The following is a 16,785-nucleotide window of genomic DNA, read 5'->3' as shown; positions in this document are numbered from 1 at the left end:
CAATACAAATGCATTAAACGTTCAGTTAGCTTCCCTGGCATGCACCTGGAATGTCAGAAGAATCATTTTGGCAGCCATTTCTAATCCTGTTTAAATACTTTTTGAATCTGGATCATTTTGAATTGACTTATTTCTTTGCCTCTGTCGCTACACCTTTTGTTGCTAGACCCTTTGAAAAGTTTACCACGGTACACCTCCGTCCACATGACAGTTTGTTACGCGTTTACTGGGGTGCACTTTCATAAGGGGACCTGTTGGCATTCCGCGTATAGATATTAATGTAATAATAAAACTCGTGTCAGGTTTGCTGTGACATTCTAGACGCAGATTGTGAATGAATCAGCTCTCAGGCAGCGGCACCTCCACCTACCCGTCAGCCTTTCTTACACGCGTCCCTGGGGAATCACACACACAGCATCTCTCTTTTTTTCATTATTATTCTAATTAATATGTAATATAAACGGCACCCTGTACGTAAGACAGGTTGACAGGACGCTTACACAGGCACAATCTACTTAATATGTGTGGAGTAGTGGTTAGGGCTCTGGACTCTTAACCAGAGGGTCGTGGGTTCAATCCCAGGTGGGGGGGACACTGCTGCTGTACCCTTGAGCAAGGTACTTTACCTAGATTGCTCCAGTAAAAACCCAACTGTATAAATGGGGAATTGTATGTAAAATAATGTGATATCTGTATAATGTGATAAGGGTGTCTGCTAAGTAATAAATAATAATAATAATTTACAGATCAGTCATGTTTTCTAGAAATGCACCGCAAAAAAAAAACAAAAAAATAAATAAATTAATTAATTAATTAATTATTACATATGTATATGTGTGTATATATATATATATATATATATATATATATATATATATATATATATATATATATATATATATATATCGAACCATGGCATCTGTGAAACAAAATGTACTACAATGTAAAGAAGACGAGAAATACATGTTGTTTTTTTTGTTACATTAAAATCTTTGAGCTTTCATTCAATGAAATCCTATTTTGGCCGCTGTCGTCGTAGCCATGACAAAAGCAGATGCTACAGCAGTAACTGACCATCTTGTGTTTTTATAAAAAAAAATATATATATATTATATATATTATTTTCTTTAAACAGCTATACGTGTCCCAGAGTGTTGAGTGACACAGTTATTTAAATTAATAAACACATTTATCGTCAGCCTCTCTCCCTCTCGCTGGATTTTACCCGGTGTAGTTTTTCGAGGCCTCTTTGTGTCAGCTGACCCGACGCCATTTTGTCCGCCATTTCCTCCCGGAGCAGCAGCGATACTCGCCGCAGAAACAGTGCTGGGCAGCGCCTGCCTTTCAACCCGAGAAAAAACACAACCCCGGCCCCTTAGCATGACACAATAAGACGGGTCCCCCAGCAGACACGCAACAAAACCGCAATCATGGCTCTGAAAATGGTAAAAGGCAGCATCGACCGCATGTTTGACAAAAACCTCCAGGATCTGGTACGTGGCATCAGGAATCACAAGGAGGACGAGGTAAGCAAAGCGAATTGAAAATGGGAAGTTGTTTGGGAATAATGATAATAATAACGACAACAAGCTGTCATTTTGAAATCCTAGCGTATTATTAATGCAAAGCACAGTGCACACGGTTGTCCCCATCTGCGAGGATAATGCTAGCTATTTAAATTGAAGGCAGCTCTTCCGCCGGTCAGGTAGGGATGTGTCAAAATTCAACTGAGCAATGAAATGAATAACAATAAACATATAGTGTCTCTTTACATAAATCTGTGCTTGGCTTTCGTACTGACACGTATTTAAATTAATCTCCAGTCTCTGATGCGTTTGCACAGGTTAAACAACGCTATGTGTTTTTTTTTTTAAAACATTCGCTACATTTTTCTGTTCTCAAGTACCATACAGTTTCGTACTGGCCCTTGTGAAATGCACGTAATATCATGACACATTGCAAGGCTGAATTGATTTAATCGTTAATTGTTATTGTGCAGAATGCACCCATTCCCCGGTTAACGTGAATTCGAGACGGAATGACGTCTGTGATTGTGGCAGTCAGCTGGGTGTTGGGCGATATTGACGTATTGATGATATTATAGTTATATTCCGTGCAGTGTTTTTGAATGAAAAGTTTATCCAATGTGGGAATGGTTCTTTGAAACGACCAAGGAAAGGGGGTGAGACAACCTTTGAGTGCATTTGAATTTATATTCCGGTAGGCTAATTCTGTTCACTGAAGTTGTAATACAATACGTTCATGCTTCGAATGCAGATTGACAAACTGAAATAAAGCTTACTGCTGTATTATTATGTGGAGCAAGCATGGTTTCTCATTATATTCTCCACCTTGCATACATTGGACTCGACTACACCACATCATGAGTGTAACATTAGCCCACGGGCCTGCCTTGCAGACAGTTTTTGTTAAATCCACTAAGATTACTAGCTAATTTTACTCGCCTACTCGTTCATTTCAGTGCATCTGTTTAAATGGTATTTATAGATTGATTGGTGGAATGATTCTATGTAGCCTGCCTGATGCTAAAAATACCCTGTCAGGGTAGTGACTCAGTTCTCAGTTAGATAAAAAAAAGAGATAAATAACCAGCCAAGTACAGAAAAACGAACCCACAAACCCTGCATGCAGACAGAGAATTCAAATCGAATTGAAACAGGCTGCCAGCTGTGCTACTGGGGGAACTGGGTATGCACCAGCTGTCAACAGAGAGCCTGTTCTGTACGCACACACACGCACACGCACACAGGAAGAAGCATGTCAGTCAGTGGGCCTGCTTGGTTAATTAGTGATCACATTGAGTTGAGGGTGGATTACCGCAGCACTGCATCCAGATCTGTACATACTGCAGGTGTCTAATCATTTTGCTTACACTCTGGGTGTAAAGATTCATCTGTGTCGATGAGTCCTGACCCTTTATTTACGTGACGTATCACAGTAGAAGTCTGTACAACAGAGCTTATTGTAGATCACCAGGTGGGTCTTGAGTAAAGAGTATTGTAGGTGGTATGGCTACATCGTCTGTCTGTCTCAATTGGATTTGGTCCGTCATTAATTATTTGGTGTTCTTATGCATCATGCAAACAGCCAGTCAGGACAGTCACATGTATCATGACCATATGGCATTGCTACCTGCATGTCGTGATACGCATCGCATGGTGACATTCGTGTGTAGTTGCACCCCTGGTGTTCACCCACCTGACACGTTAGCTGCTGTGAGCCGAGTGTGGGTTTGCACTGGCGATTACACTGCGCATGTTGAAAGAGCTGCTCCCCCTTCGCATTGACCCCGTGCAGCAATTGAAGTCTGTCTGGGGCCGGGGGTGTAGCTGTTGCTTTTGAAAGGGTGAAGTCCGATCTCGTGCCAGCGGGTTTGTTACCTGAGACGCAGCATTTGTGGTTTTTGTTGGACGCCGCGGTTGCGATGTGGAAAGTAAAGGCAGGTCCGTGCGCGGTGATATCTGGCTGCATTAGACTTGATCTTTGTGAATTGATTTCTGCAGTTCCCTGGGGGTGTTTCTTGGCTTGTTAGTCAAAGTGCATTAGATTGATGCAGCTCGCTTCTCAGAAACCAGGCTTCACAGGCACTGTAGTTTGGGAGTGGGTGCCACAGTCTCTGTTTCACTACCATGCAGTGCAGTGGGTGATGGGATGAGTATCTCACAGTGGAGGTGCTGTGTGTCTTAATTATGGGTTTCGCTATATCTTGAGAGAGAATTGGAGCATTCCTTTGCAGAAGTTCCAGAGGATATCATTGGACCATGGTTGCGCATTCTGGCCTCTGATTGGTTCAGCTAATGAAGGCTATATATTCTGAATAATGCATTTTGATGAAGTTTTGCATAGAGATTTATTCCGATCTTCCCCATATCGCGGTGGCCTATGGCGTCAACACCATAGCTTATATATAATGAAAGCAGTTGCCCTGTTCACTTCCTTGAATGTAGCAAACCTCCACAGCTTGCAAACCAACAGTATACAGGGTTCAATATAGTCTTATACATGGAATCGCATTGGATTCTGTGCCAGCCAGGGTTTACTTCAAGAGAAACCGCAGAGGTGACCGGCTCAGGTGTGAGCTAGTCGACAGGGGGAGTGCTGTTCAAACCTGGAATGGCTTGTTTGTCATTGCAGTTTGAGTTGATTCTTGCATGCCCTGTGTTGCACACCAGTTTCCCCACATTGCAGATGTTTGATTAAACACATTCTTGAAATATCAATGTGCAAATGAATGCACGCAGTTATTAACACCTGAGGCACACAAGCTCACCCAACCAGTGAGTCCCTCGTTGTTACTGCGTTGGGAATTTTTTTAGCTGCATGATTTTTTTTTTTTTGCAGTAGAGTGGAGAGGGGCCAATGCTTGCATATGTCATGCGTCAAATGCTATTTATAACTTGAAAACCACTCGTCCAGTTCTTATGAAACTTGTAGCGACGTTCTTAAGAATGTGCCTGTTTGTAATTATTTCAGTTCCCCATTCAGTATAAGAATAAGTGAAAATCTAGGCTTATGGTGCTGAATCAAAGCTATTCCACAAGTTAAGTCATAAACAAGCCAACCTTCAAATATTGCTTGAAGGTCCTGATCGGTGTGTGTATAGGTAACTGTCTGCCTCCCAGGCCAGTTCAATTTAACATTGCCTGTGTGAGCGAGATATGTGGCAGTGATTTTATCAGTACAGGGATGGGAATGAGACTTGCATAGCAGTTTGAGCCATTCCTGGTTTTACTGTGAGTCTTATAAGACACACCTGAGCTTGTTACCTATACACTGTGGCTACTCAAGCTCATAGTAAAACCTGGAATGGGAGAAACGCAATCCCTGTTGGATTCACGTTGAATTTCAAGAGTCAGCAATGTGGGACTCCACCGCAAAGTTAACTGGATGCCTTTCTTTCTCTGAGGCGGGCTGGTAAGCACAGTGTGCCACAATGAACAGTAATGGCCCCTTTTATTGGAAGGTCTTGGAGGAAGCCAGCGTTTAGTTTCTACTGCTGAGGCTACACTGTTCTGCTCAGTCCAGTGAAATCCATTCCAGGCACACGCTAGCTGGCTTGCCTGCCTGCTTGTCATGCTTCGAATCCACAGTGCAGCTGAAGCACAGTGCTGACGGGCAGTGTAAGCAGATCTCCCAGGAGAGATTGGGTGACACTTGTTCCTGTGCAGAGCAGCGCATCCCTGAAATATTGATAGGAGAGAAATCAAGCTTTTTGAATCGTTGCATTTTCTTTTATGTTTTAGATTGCATTGACTGTGTTTATTGTGTGGGGAGCAGGGGGCCTGCCTTCCTGCTGTGAGTCTTCTAGCGAGATGTGTGTCACAGTTTCACTTTCATTTTTTTAATATTTTTTGCTCAGATGATGTGCAGCTGGAGGGAGAGGGAGAGGGAGACAGAGATACTTTCTTAAACAGCGAATCAAATCCTGTGTTTATAATCTTTACAGTGATGTGCAAGAGCTCCTGTACATTTCTCTCTGTTCAGCCGAGTATACATTCCCACCATGAGCTTGGCTGAATGAAAAGGAAATTAAAATCTCTCAATATCAGCAGAACGGCGCAGGCTAATCCACATGCATGGCCTCGTCTAGAGCAACGACCTTCTGCTATTATTATTGTATATTCCTGTTGTCTACTCCAGGCTGATCTTTTTGTGCAACCTTCTCAGCATTCAGGGAGCAGAATCAAAGAAAAGGAATCCATCCCCCATCAGCTGTTACTGGGAGAAATGATTGCGAAATGTAATTAGCAGCTCCCATCGCCCCCTCCCCTCCTAGCTACAGTGTCCCATGACTAAAGACACATGAGCAGGCTCATCATTTTAAGTGTGTGTGTGTCATGTACGACAGTGTGTACATGACCTCACAAATCCAACTGAACTGTGAGCGAGGCCGTGTCTGTGTGTGTTCGAGTCCCCACAGAACCTGTGTGCTTGCAAGTCTCTGTGTCTACCGCCTATATTGACACTTCCCACTTTATTAGTAGCTGATGAGCATTGTCAGGAAGTTGAATGCACTGGAATAAGCAAGGCAATGCTGGTTTTCATTTCGCCACTTCCAGGTAGACTGGGTTTCACTTTGAATCAATTCCTTTTTTTGAAACTAACGTCAGTGATGACATCACTCGGCAGTCCCCCTCACCTCTGACTTGACAGTGATGTTTCTCCTCTGGTGTTTCTCGCAGGCCAAGTTCATCTCAGCATGCATCGACGAGATCAAGCACGAGCTGAAGCAGGACAACATCGCGGTGAAGGCCAATGCTGTGTGCAAGCTGACCTACGTGAGTGTGCTTTTATACTGGAGTCGGCTTCTTTCATCAGCGCAGTGTGTGGCACTGAAAGCAGCAGGCGTGTTTCAGAATGCCACACTGTTTATCAAAGTTTGCTTTCTTTTTTAACTCTCCATTTGAGACACGTTTTACAAGCTTGTAGTGACTAGTAAAGCATAATACCATTGCTGTGATTCATCATTGTGAAACTACCTGAAGGGGATCGTCCACCGCTGCATTGACTTCCTAGTTTAAATAAGGGCTGAATTAACATAAGACACCCTCTTCCACTCCCCAGGCATTGTGCACTAAAGAGTTATCAGGGATGGAAATAAGACTCCTGTTGCACAGCAGTTTGATCCATTTCTGGTTTTCCTGTGAGTTTCAATAAGATACACCTGAGCTTGTTGCATACACACTGTGGCTAATCAAGATGTATTAAAACCTGGAATGGGTGAAACTGCTGTGCAGTAGGAGTCTTATTTCCATACCTGGTGACAGGGGCACTGTGAATAATGCTAGTTTTCATGCGGCCCACTTTTTGGCCCCTTCAGTCAATGCCAAACCAGGATGTTGTTCAAAGTTCAACACGTGACTGTATTTATGTAACTGACATGGTTTGAACAGGAGTCGCACGAGTGAGGAGCGCTGATACTGAGGCCAGTTCAATAGCTCTCCCCCCATGTGTTAAAGGTGACCCTGTGTTGTGTTTGTTCTGCAGTTGCAGATGCTGGGGTACGATGTCAGCTGGGCGGCTTTCAACATCATCGAAGTGATGAGCTCCTCCAAGTTCACCTTCAAGGTACGGCAGGGCTCCTGACTTGGAGGGTCTGTCGCTGGGGAAAGTGACCCAATTAGGAATTATCCCCCGTTTCCATTGCCTGGCGATCCCGGCTACGGCTGCCCACGGCAACAAAACAGGATGTTTCCAGACTGGCTGCAAAGGAAGTGCATCATCACCTAGCCAGTGTTTAAGCTGTTTGTTTACAGCCATAATGAAACATGTGGAGCTTGATATATAAAAACTAAGCGACATTAGTCCAAAAAGAAACCCAACAAACCATTGTTCCTGCACGTCAGGGGGCTGCACAGGTTATTAAGGCATTTCTACCTGATGTATATTTTATTGTTTTGTGTTTAGCAGTGGGCAGCAGTGTGGAGTAGTGGTTAGGGCTCTGGACTCTTGACCAGAGGGTCGTGGGTTCAATCCCAGGTGGGGGACACTGCTGTTGTACCGTTGAGCAAGGTACTTTACCTAGATTGCTCCAGTAAAAACCCAACTGTATAAATGGGTAATTGTATGTAAAAATAATGTGATATCTGTCTAATGTGAAATAATGTGATATCTTGTAACAATTGTAAGTCGCCCTGGATAAGGGCGTTTGCTAAGAAATAAATAATAATAATAATAATTTTTAATAGAGAGCAGCACGCAAACTGAAAGCTCGCTCTGCTTTGTTCTGAATGCAGTGTTGCCGGCTGGTTTCTGTAAAACAAAACTCAATCCCCCAGTGACCTTTGAACCACTGCAAGAAGTCCCAAGGGTGGCCAGGTTTGGAAAAAAGCACCAAATCTTATTGATTTTGGTGAAGGCTGTAGCGCCAGGCAGTGGAAACAAGGATTTTTTTTTTTCCTATAGGAATTTACAGTTTGAATTTAGCTTTTAATTATTTATGTTTTTGAAGTTATGTGTTTTATTATTATGATTATTATTAGTCTTAGTCTGCATATAATTATTTACTTTATTTACAATGGATTTACAATTACAATTTCTGTTTCAAAATCCTTCAGTCTACTTTCATTTCCATTAAACACTTTGGGACAGTTGGTCAGAGTAGGTGTTTGACTGCTCTTCCCTGTCCATCTCTCTCTCTCTCCAGCGGATAGGTTACCTGGCTGCCTCTCAGTGCTTCCACGAGGGGACTGATGTCATCATGCTGACAACCAATCAGATTCGCAAGGTGAGCTCTTTGGGTCTGTTGTTGCTTAGCTCGATGTGCTGGACTGTTTTGATTGCTTATCGGTTTGGTTCTGTACTGTGTTTGGCTCATGCCTTAGTACCCTAAGCACCCTGTTTTTCTGCCTGCAGGACCTCAGCAGCCCCAATCAGTACGACACGGGCGTGGCGCTGACTGGGCTCTCCTGCTTCGTGACCCCGGACCTTGCCAGGGACCTGGCCAATGACATAATGACGCTGGTGAGTGTTAACAGTGAGCGCTTAGCATGGCCAGTGAGTAAGCAAGCAAGCAAGCAACCCTGATCCAATTATATCTTCAGAAAAAAGATCAGTACCTCATATATATATATATATATATATATATATATATGTAAGGATTTTTGCCTTTGTATTTCCCTGACCTTGTAGCTCTTTAGCTTGGCATGTGGCCCAAAACACACCCATGTAGGGAGTGACTGGCTTTTCATAACTCCCTGCAGCTGTGGCCTCGGGACAGATAACACTTTTGTTTTCGCATAAATTGTTTCTGCTTTAATAAACTGTTTTGAACCTATATACAAACCATAATCAAACCAATTGAAACACACTACTGGAGCACGTAGGCTTTTTCTGATAAGCACGCACCTGGTGTGGGGCAGGGTACACATTGTTCCAGTTAAATTGCACAAGCTCTTACTGTTTCATCAGCCTTTGTTCCTTTTCATCATACAACTCGTTATTTATGCTTCCCATTTAAATGATGAAGGAAGTGAGAAATCATTGAAACTGTCTGTAAACATTGTGTGATTTTCCTGTGTTTTAATGTAAGCTCTGAATCAACGCAGTGTTAATGAAGTCATAAAATGAATCTGTGCATAGCTGGTGCACATCAGACGTTTGCAATCACCAGGCTTGTCGTTCGACCTTGTGATGCGTGGGTATAGCGCTTTGCTGCCTGCGAGAATTGAGCAAAACTCATAGCATTGTTCTTAAATGTAACTTCTTGTTAACTGGGTTTCTGCTGTTCATTGGTAAAGAAGAAACGCAAATGTAACTTTTAATGAAATTACGTCAGCTAGCTGTATATCTGTAAAAAACATCTACACTGATGCGGCTCAGAAACTAACACCTCTGTGCCATGAAAGCTGGGCTCAGACATGAACATCTCCCCTGATGCAGCTCAGACACGAACATCTCCCCTGATGCAGCTCAGACACGAACATCTCCCCTGATGCAGCTCAGTCACGAACATCTCCCCTGATGCAGCTCAGACACGAACATCTCCCCTGATGCAGCTCAGACTCGAACATCTCCCCTGATGCAGCTCAGACACGAACATCTCCCCTGATGCAGCTCAGACACGAACATCTCCCCTGATGCCCGGAGCTGTTTTCATCACAGCCTTGACACAACGTGGCATGGACTCCACAAGGTGCTGGGAGGTGTCTCGAGGGGTCCATGCAGTCATTAATATTTCCTGCAGTTGGAACTGAAGGGTAGGAAGACGATAGCTCCGATGAATGCTTTGGAGAGTTCGTCCTAAACATGCTCGTCCTAGATCATGCCAGTCCTGTGCTCCTCAAACCATTCCAGTGCAGTTCTGGCACGGTCGGTCCTAATAAAGTGGCCGGTTTCACACATTAATTAAAGATCTGCTGTGCTCAAAGTCCAGTGTCTGCTGGGCTCTCTGTCGGCAGGTTTGGCTACAGTGTGCTCCTCCCCTGGTAGACTCTGTGTTTCCTCCCTGCAGATGTCACACACAAAGCCCTACATCCGCAAGAAGGCAGTGCTGATCATGTACAAGGTGTTCCTGAAGTATCCCGAGTCTCTGCGCCCCGCTTTCCCCCGGCTCAAAGAGAAACTGGAGGACCCCGACCCAGGTTAGTACCCCTCAGAGTAACAGTGTTTATTGTGAACCCCTGGATATTACCCTGATACTGACGCTGTCTCATGAGACCTGTCTTATTGTGGACCCCCCAACTCCTAAGAGACAACACTTTGACTCCTGTCTATTCTGCACCTCTTGAAATGACTGAAAAACACTGCCCTGTGCTGTATCAGATAAGGTGACTGCTAAGACAAATCCTACCATGTCAACACCAGCATGTCTCATGAGTCACAGTATATCCTATAGGATAAACCGTACCATTGTACCTTGGCAGTAGAGGCTCTTGTTGACAAAGTGATGAAATCATTGGAACTAGCGGCAGAATGTTAACAAGTAGTTCCCAGCAGTTGAACCTGTTTAATATAATATCTCTTGTCTTTCTTTCTCTCTCTCTCTCTCTCTCTCTCTCTCTCTCTCTCTCTCTCTCTCTCTCTCTCTCTCTCTCTCTCTCTCTCTCTCTCTGTCCCTCTCTGCTGTTCAGGGGTACAGTCAGCTGCTGTGAACGTTATCTGTGAGCTCGCCAGACGCAACCCCAAAAACTACCTGTCCCTCGCCCCACTCTTCTTCAAACTGATGACCTCCTCCACCAACAACTGGGTCCTTATCAAGATCATCAAGCTGGTGCGTACCCCCGAAAAACACTGGGGCGACCTAGTTGAAAAGTCAAGCCCTGTTGAGGGTTTTATAGTTGCAGTAATGGCTGATTTTCTCCCCCCCCCCCCCACAGTTTGGAGCCCTCACTCCACTTGAACCCAGACTGGGAAAGAAACTAATTGAGCCTCTAACAAACCTCATACACAGGTAAGAGAGAGAGCCGCTAACAAACCTCATACACAGGTAAGAGAGAGAGCCGCTAACAAACCTCATACACAGGTAAGAGAGAGAGCCGCTAACAAACCTCATACACAGGTAAGAGAGAGAGCCGCTAACAAACCTCATACACAGGTAAGAGAGAGAGACGCTAACAAGCCTCTTGTGTGCATTGCAGTGCAGTCGGTTGTGGAGAAATATATTTTAATTAATTGAATTTAGACATCGTATCTGAATATTTCTAATTACTGGGTTAAAAATAAGTCTAGCGAATGTTGTACCCATGTGTTGCCTGTCTGATCAGGTCCCTGTGCCGTGACTTGCATTGCATTGACTTGTTAGTAATGTTAACCATGTTTAAGGTGTTCATAATGTTTGCTTCTGTGTGCTTCCTTTGCAGCACCTCAGCCATGTCCCTCCTGTATGAGTGTGTGAACACGGTCATTGCAGGTCAGCACAGACTCCTGCGTTTTCTTTTATCTGTTTTTGTTGTTGCTCTTGAAAGTGACTGTGTCGATTAGCAAGAAAAAAATAATTTAATCTCTGTACACAAAGCGAGCATTAGCCAGCCTGCCCTGGACTGGAGGGAGCTCCCTTTCCAATAGGGGAGTGAGGGAGGGAGCAGTTCAGCCTGGAGGGAGCACTTCTTACAGATGTGAAAGAGGGAGGGAGCAGTTCAGTCTCCGTGCCTCAAGTCTACCCTGGACTGGAGCATGCTTTCTAATAGGGGAGTGAGGGAGGGAGGGAGCAGTTTAGTCTCCATGCCTCAAGTCTACCCTGGACTGGAGCATGCTTTCTAATAGGGGAGTGAGTGAGGGAGGGAGCAGTTTAGTCTCCATACCTCAAGCCTGCCCTGGACTGGAGGGAGCACCTCTTAGAGATGTTAGAGAGGGAGGGAGCAGTTCAGTCTCCATGCCTCAAGTCTACCCTGGACTGGAGCATGCTTTCTAATAGGGGAGTGAGTGAGGGAGGGAGCAGTTCAGTCTCCATGGCTCAAGTCTACCCTGGACTGGAGCATGCTTTCTAATAGAGGAGTGAGTGAGGGAGGGAGCAGTTTAGTCTCCATGCCTCAAGTCTATCCTGGACTGGAGCATGCTTTCTAATAGAGGAGTGAGTGAGGGAGGGAGCAGTTCAGTCTCCATACCTCAAGCCTGCCCTGGACTGGAGGGAGCACCTCTTAGAGATGTGAGTGAGGGAGGGAGCAGTTCAGTCTCCATGCCTCAAGCCTGCCCTGGACTGGAGGGAGCACCTCTTAGAGATGTGAGAGTGGGAGGGAGCAGTTCAGTCTCCATGCCTCAAGCCTGCCCTGGACTGGAGGGAGCACCCTTTCTCTTAGGCAGTAAGGGAGAGAGCAATTCTTTATGGACAAGTCAGTTTGTCTAAAGAAAGAGAGAACACAAGGAAAAATAAATATAGATAATAGCTTGTCGGTACAATAAAAAATAAAGATTTAACAAACCAATAATAACACAATACTTGCTTGTTGTTCCAGCCCTAATTCAGTGATTCATACTGCACAAGCAACGCATCACTCTCCCACAGAAATTAGACTTGGTGTGCATGGCACACAATGAGAAATATGTATTTTTGTTTACGACTGTAAGTCGCCCTGGATAAGGGCATCTGCTAAGACATTAATAATAATAATGCATTTAGAGGAAGCGCTAGTGAAGAAACAGCTGAACCTCTACTGGCCCCCGGCAGAGAGTACTGTGATCACATTCCCAGCTAATTCAATTGTAGGAACACTGCTGTCCTTTTGTGAGCCCTAATGAAACGCAGCCTGGTTTCTGCACGGCCAGGGAGGCTGGCAGAGGAACATTCACTGGGGTGTCTGTCTCCTCGGATTAATGTGAGAAAACAAAGCCGTCCGCTCTCCCCTCGCAACCCCGCATTACCTCATGGCACTGCTTTGCAAAGCAGTTCTGGAAAGGGATTACATCACAATGTAAAACATCGCTGCCACTTCCTAGCAGAGTTTTCAAATGTATGTTATGTGCTGCTTCAAGTGATGGCACAGTTTTTCATAGAGTAGTTAAATAAATGCATGTTTTAAAGATGTTCTAAGCCCTGTCACCCGAATCTCACCTAATATGTATTTCCTTAATTCTCTAACATAAAGACACACACCTTATGGTACGTGTGTGTGTGTGTGTGTCTGGTTTTTTATGGTATTTTTATTTAAAGCTCTTGGTGAATAACATTTAAGCAGGAATGGAAATGAGACCACATTGCATAGCAGTCTGATCCATTCCTGGTTTTACTCTGACAAGCCTGAGCTTGTTACTTATACACTGTGGCTAATCAAGCTCGTAGTAAAACCTGGAATGGGTGAAACTGCTGTGCAACAGGAGTCTTTTTCCCATCCCTGAAACCCTTGACCCTGAAACATCTGTACAGTTTCTTGGTGGGGGTGGCGGGCTGGAGAGGGGTGTTTATTTCTGTAGACCTCATGATTTTTTTTTTTTTACTTCCCAGTTTTAATATCCCTGTCTTCCGGAATGCCCAATCACAGCGCCAGCATCCAGGTAGGTCCCGGTCTGTCTTCAGCGCTATACAGTGTAACTAGGGGTGAAACTGAACATAATACTATAGACCGTAGTAGTGCTGCACGAACCGATCCTAACATTATTCAGATCAAACTCCACAGGTAGAGGGTCGTTGGTGTCGATCGGGCTGATTTACCATTCCAGGTGAAACAGGTGAAGAAACAGCTGCTTGGGTTTGTGTGGATCGCTGTTCTCCACATTAAGAAAAGCAGCAAACGTCACAAATCCAAGAGGCTTCACTTCTTTCACTTTGAATGGTAAATGATCCCAGTCGACACCAGTGACCCTCACCTGATGGTCAGCACCTGACTTCTTACACTGTGCTGAAGAACAAGAGAGCCATTCAGAGGATCTCAACGGTCTTGTAACTGCGGCTCCCGACTGTAGCGTTATAAAAAGGGGGAGCGCTATTCTGCTGCCATTTAAATCATTAAAAGAAGCGGGCTTCAGGAACGTCTTGAACAGTGTGTGTGAGTCTGTTTGTCTTGTCAAGTAAGTTTGGACCCGTTTTTACAATTTTTTAAATGGATCAGTTGAATAGACCTCAGAAGTGGTCCGGAAAGTCAAGAATTATTGCATGCATGCATTGGTATACACAGGGGTCAGCTGGATTAATTTAGAGCATTGTACAGCACTGGTGTTTGCTAATGTTGCATTGTGATGCACTTGCTGATTTGACCCCCCCCCCCCCCCCCCCCCCGTCTGACTCTCTGTCCGTCTGTCTGTCCATCCTCAGCTGTGTGTCCAGAAACTGAGAATCCTGATTGAAGACTCTGATCAGAACCGTAAGTATTCATTTTGCAACATTTCCAATGTTTTTTTGACGCGCTTTAGTCTTTCACGCGCTGGAATTCGTTATGTTAACTCAACGCGCATTACAGCACGTTATGTTTTTATTTGACACGCAGTACTTCAGTGGAGCTTGAAAACAACACCGCCTAGATTCTCAGAGCTGTTTACTACAGACTGTCATCAGCACAGTTCTTACTTACCAAACCAGAAATAAACAGGCTGGGGCTTGTGAGGAGTCCGAAGCTGTGTCTTCATTTTAGAACTGAAACTGTTGGTTTTTTTGCACTTTGGAGTCGTTGTTTTTGGGAGTCCAGTTTAATGCATGTTGTCTGTGTGCTGCAGTGAAGTACCTCGGGCTCCTGGCCATGTCGAAGATCCTGAAGACTCACCCCAAGTCTGTGCAGTCCCACAAGGACCTCATTCTGCAGTGTCTCGATGACAAGGACGAGTCCATCCGGCTACGAGCCCTCGACCTACTCTACGGCATGGTGAGTACAGACAGGACCCCCAAACTAACCCTGACTCTGTACAGACAGGACCCCCAAACTAACCCTGACTCTGTACAGACAGGACCCCCAAACTAACCCTGACTCTGTACAGACAGGACCCCCAAACTAACCCTGACTCTGTACAGACAGGACCTCCAAACTAACCCTGACTCTGTACAGACAGGACCTCCAAACTAACCCTGACTCTGTACAGACAGGACCCCCACACTAACACTGACCTGCTCTACGGCAGACACAAATTGAAAACGACTGCATTGATGGGCCAAATAGCCCCTTTCTCGTGTTCTTATGTTCTGGAGCTAGTGACTGAACAAGTGTCCTCTCTCTCTCTCTCTCTCTCTCTCTCTCTCTCTCTCTCTCTCTCTCTCTCTCTCTCTCTCTCTCTCTCTCGCTCTCGTTCGTTCTCTCTTTTTCTCTCCCCCCCCCCCCTTTCTTTCCCCCTCCAGGTGTCCAAGAAGAACCTGATGGAGATAGTGAAGAAGCTGATGATCCACGTGGACAAGGCAGAGGGGACGACCTACCGAGATGAGCTGCTCACCAAGATCATCGACATCTGCAGCCAGTCCAACTACCAGTACATCACCAACTTCGAGTGGTACGCTCCCTCCTGCCACTGCTGCGTTCACAAAGATGCAGCGCCTGCTTTGTGTGGTTTCATTAAGGGTTTACCTTTCTGTCCTTGTGAAGAACCATGGCATCTCTCTCTCTCTCTCTCTGATTCTCTCAATTCAATTCAAAGATGCTTTATTGGGGCATGACTACAGCAGAAGTATTGCCAAAGCAGTTACTCATTAAATAATAATAAAAATACAAATAAAAACATCATACCAAATTATTACAGAAAATAAATCTATATAAAAATATTTCAAATAAAACAGACACATGTAAAGATACTTCTTGGGAGCAGATCGCCTGTCTCGCTCATGACACTGTCTGATATATTCAGCGGCTGTGAGTGCCGTGTCACTGTTCTCGCCCAGAATAATTACCATCCTCGTCCTTCAGTGAGATTTTTTGGGAGATCTTTGATTCTCTCTCTCTCTCTCTCTCTCAGGTATATCAGTATCCTGGTGGAGCTCACTCGTTTGGAGGGGACTCGGCACGGTCACCTCATTGCCTCTCAGATGCTGGACGTTGCGATCCGAGTGAAGGCTATCCGCTCCTTCGCAGTGTCCCAGATGGCCATGCTGCTGGACAACGCACACCTGCTGGCCGGGAACACGCAGCGCAACGGGATCTGTGAGGTCCTGTACGCGGCGGCCTGGATCTGCGGGGAGTTCTCAGAGTACGTACGGACGCACTCCTACACAGAAACTCAAATCAGACACGTAGACACACTCTCTCACACAGACACTCACGTGCACACACGGACACACAGACTCCGACACTGACTCGCCCCCTGCATTGAATGTTTTCTTATATCATTTGTTTTGTTTTAACCCTTTGCAGTCCATTGTCGGACTGGGTCCAACATTGCAATTATTCCTCACAGGTCCTTTGTCGGACTGGGTCCGACATCATTATAGCAACGCAATAAACGGGTGTTTAGTCGTTTTTTCTCCGGAAAAAGCCGAGAAAACCATTCAATTGCCGAGTGGGAGCGACAGGAGCCGAGACAAGTCGAAAAAAAAAAAAAAAAAAAAAAGGCGTATCTCATGAATAGTCATACATGGTATCAGGTATCAGATAACGGGGCGGTCATAGTAAACAAGCTGGCTGAGTGCGTCAGCGCACAGAGACTATCATGGACATTTGCAGAGCTTTTTTCAGATGTTATAGTAATAAAATAATGACTTGGATCGCATTATTGAGGAGTTTGGTGATAAAACGAGTGATCCGGAGATGATCGATCGGTATGTACGACTATTATTATTATTATTATTATTATTATTATTTATTTCTTACATAGGTGAACGCTATAGCAAACGAAAGGGTGGGGCGGGGCTGGAGATGCCTAGTGAGTGCTTTGTTGATATGCAGGGCCATTTAAACCCGTTTGACTGTGAAAAAAAAT

General features: G+C 44.8%; 1 protein-coding gene across 5 annotated transcripts in view; it reads left to right on the top strand.

Annotated features, from left to right (window-relative positions):
- Window positions 1-1,213: 1,213 nt before the first annotated feature.
- The window catches only part of LOC117401416 (AP-3 complex subunit delta-1), a 28,634-nt gene continuing 13,062 nt past the window's right edge, over window positions 1,214-16,785 (top strand). For 2 of the 5 annotated variants that reach the window (XM_059014127.1, XM_059014126.1), the window contains exons 1-14: window positions 1,214-1,526; window positions 6,204-6,299; window positions 7,009-7,089; window positions 8,168-8,248; window positions 8,377-8,484; window positions 9,974-10,103; window positions 10,593-10,732; window positions 10,839-10,912; window positions 11,322-11,371; window positions 13,400-13,449; window positions 14,207-14,255; window positions 14,605-14,750; window positions 15,218-15,366; window positions 15,826-16,056. In XM_059014127.1, coding sequence (XP_058870110.1) covers window positions 1,431-1,526; window positions 6,204-6,299; window positions 7,009-7,089; window positions 8,168-8,248; window positions 8,377-8,484; window positions 9,974-10,103; window positions 10,593-10,732; window positions 10,839-10,912; window positions 11,322-11,371; window positions 13,400-13,449; window positions 14,207-14,255; window positions 14,605-14,750; window positions 15,218-15,366; window positions 15,826-16,056 — 1,481 coding nt within the window. In that variant the 5' untranslated portion in view covers window positions 1,214-1,430. The remainder of the gene's footprint in view (window positions 1,527-6,203; window positions 6,300-7,008; window positions 7,090-8,167; window positions 8,249-8,376; window positions 8,485-9,973; window positions 10,104-10,592; window positions 10,733-10,838; window positions 10,913-11,321; window positions 11,372-13,399; window positions 13,450-14,206; window positions 14,256-14,604; window positions 14,751-15,217; window positions 15,367-15,825; window positions 16,057-16,785) is intronic. The other 3 variants (XM_059014123.1, XM_059014122.1, XM_059014124.1) reach the window with 2 other exon arrangements.

The sequence above is a fragment of the Acipenser ruthenus genome, chromosome 47, assembly GCF_902713425.1.
Source record: "Acipenser ruthenus chromosome 47, fAciRut3.2 maternal haplotype, whole genome shotgun sequence".
Taxonomy (NCBI): Eukaryota; Metazoa; Chordata; class Actinopteri; order Acipenseriformes; family Acipenseridae; genus Acipenser; species Acipenser ruthenus.
The sequence above is the reverse complement of the archived record's forward strand: the minus strand, read 5'-3'. Positions and strand labels throughout refer to the sequence as shown.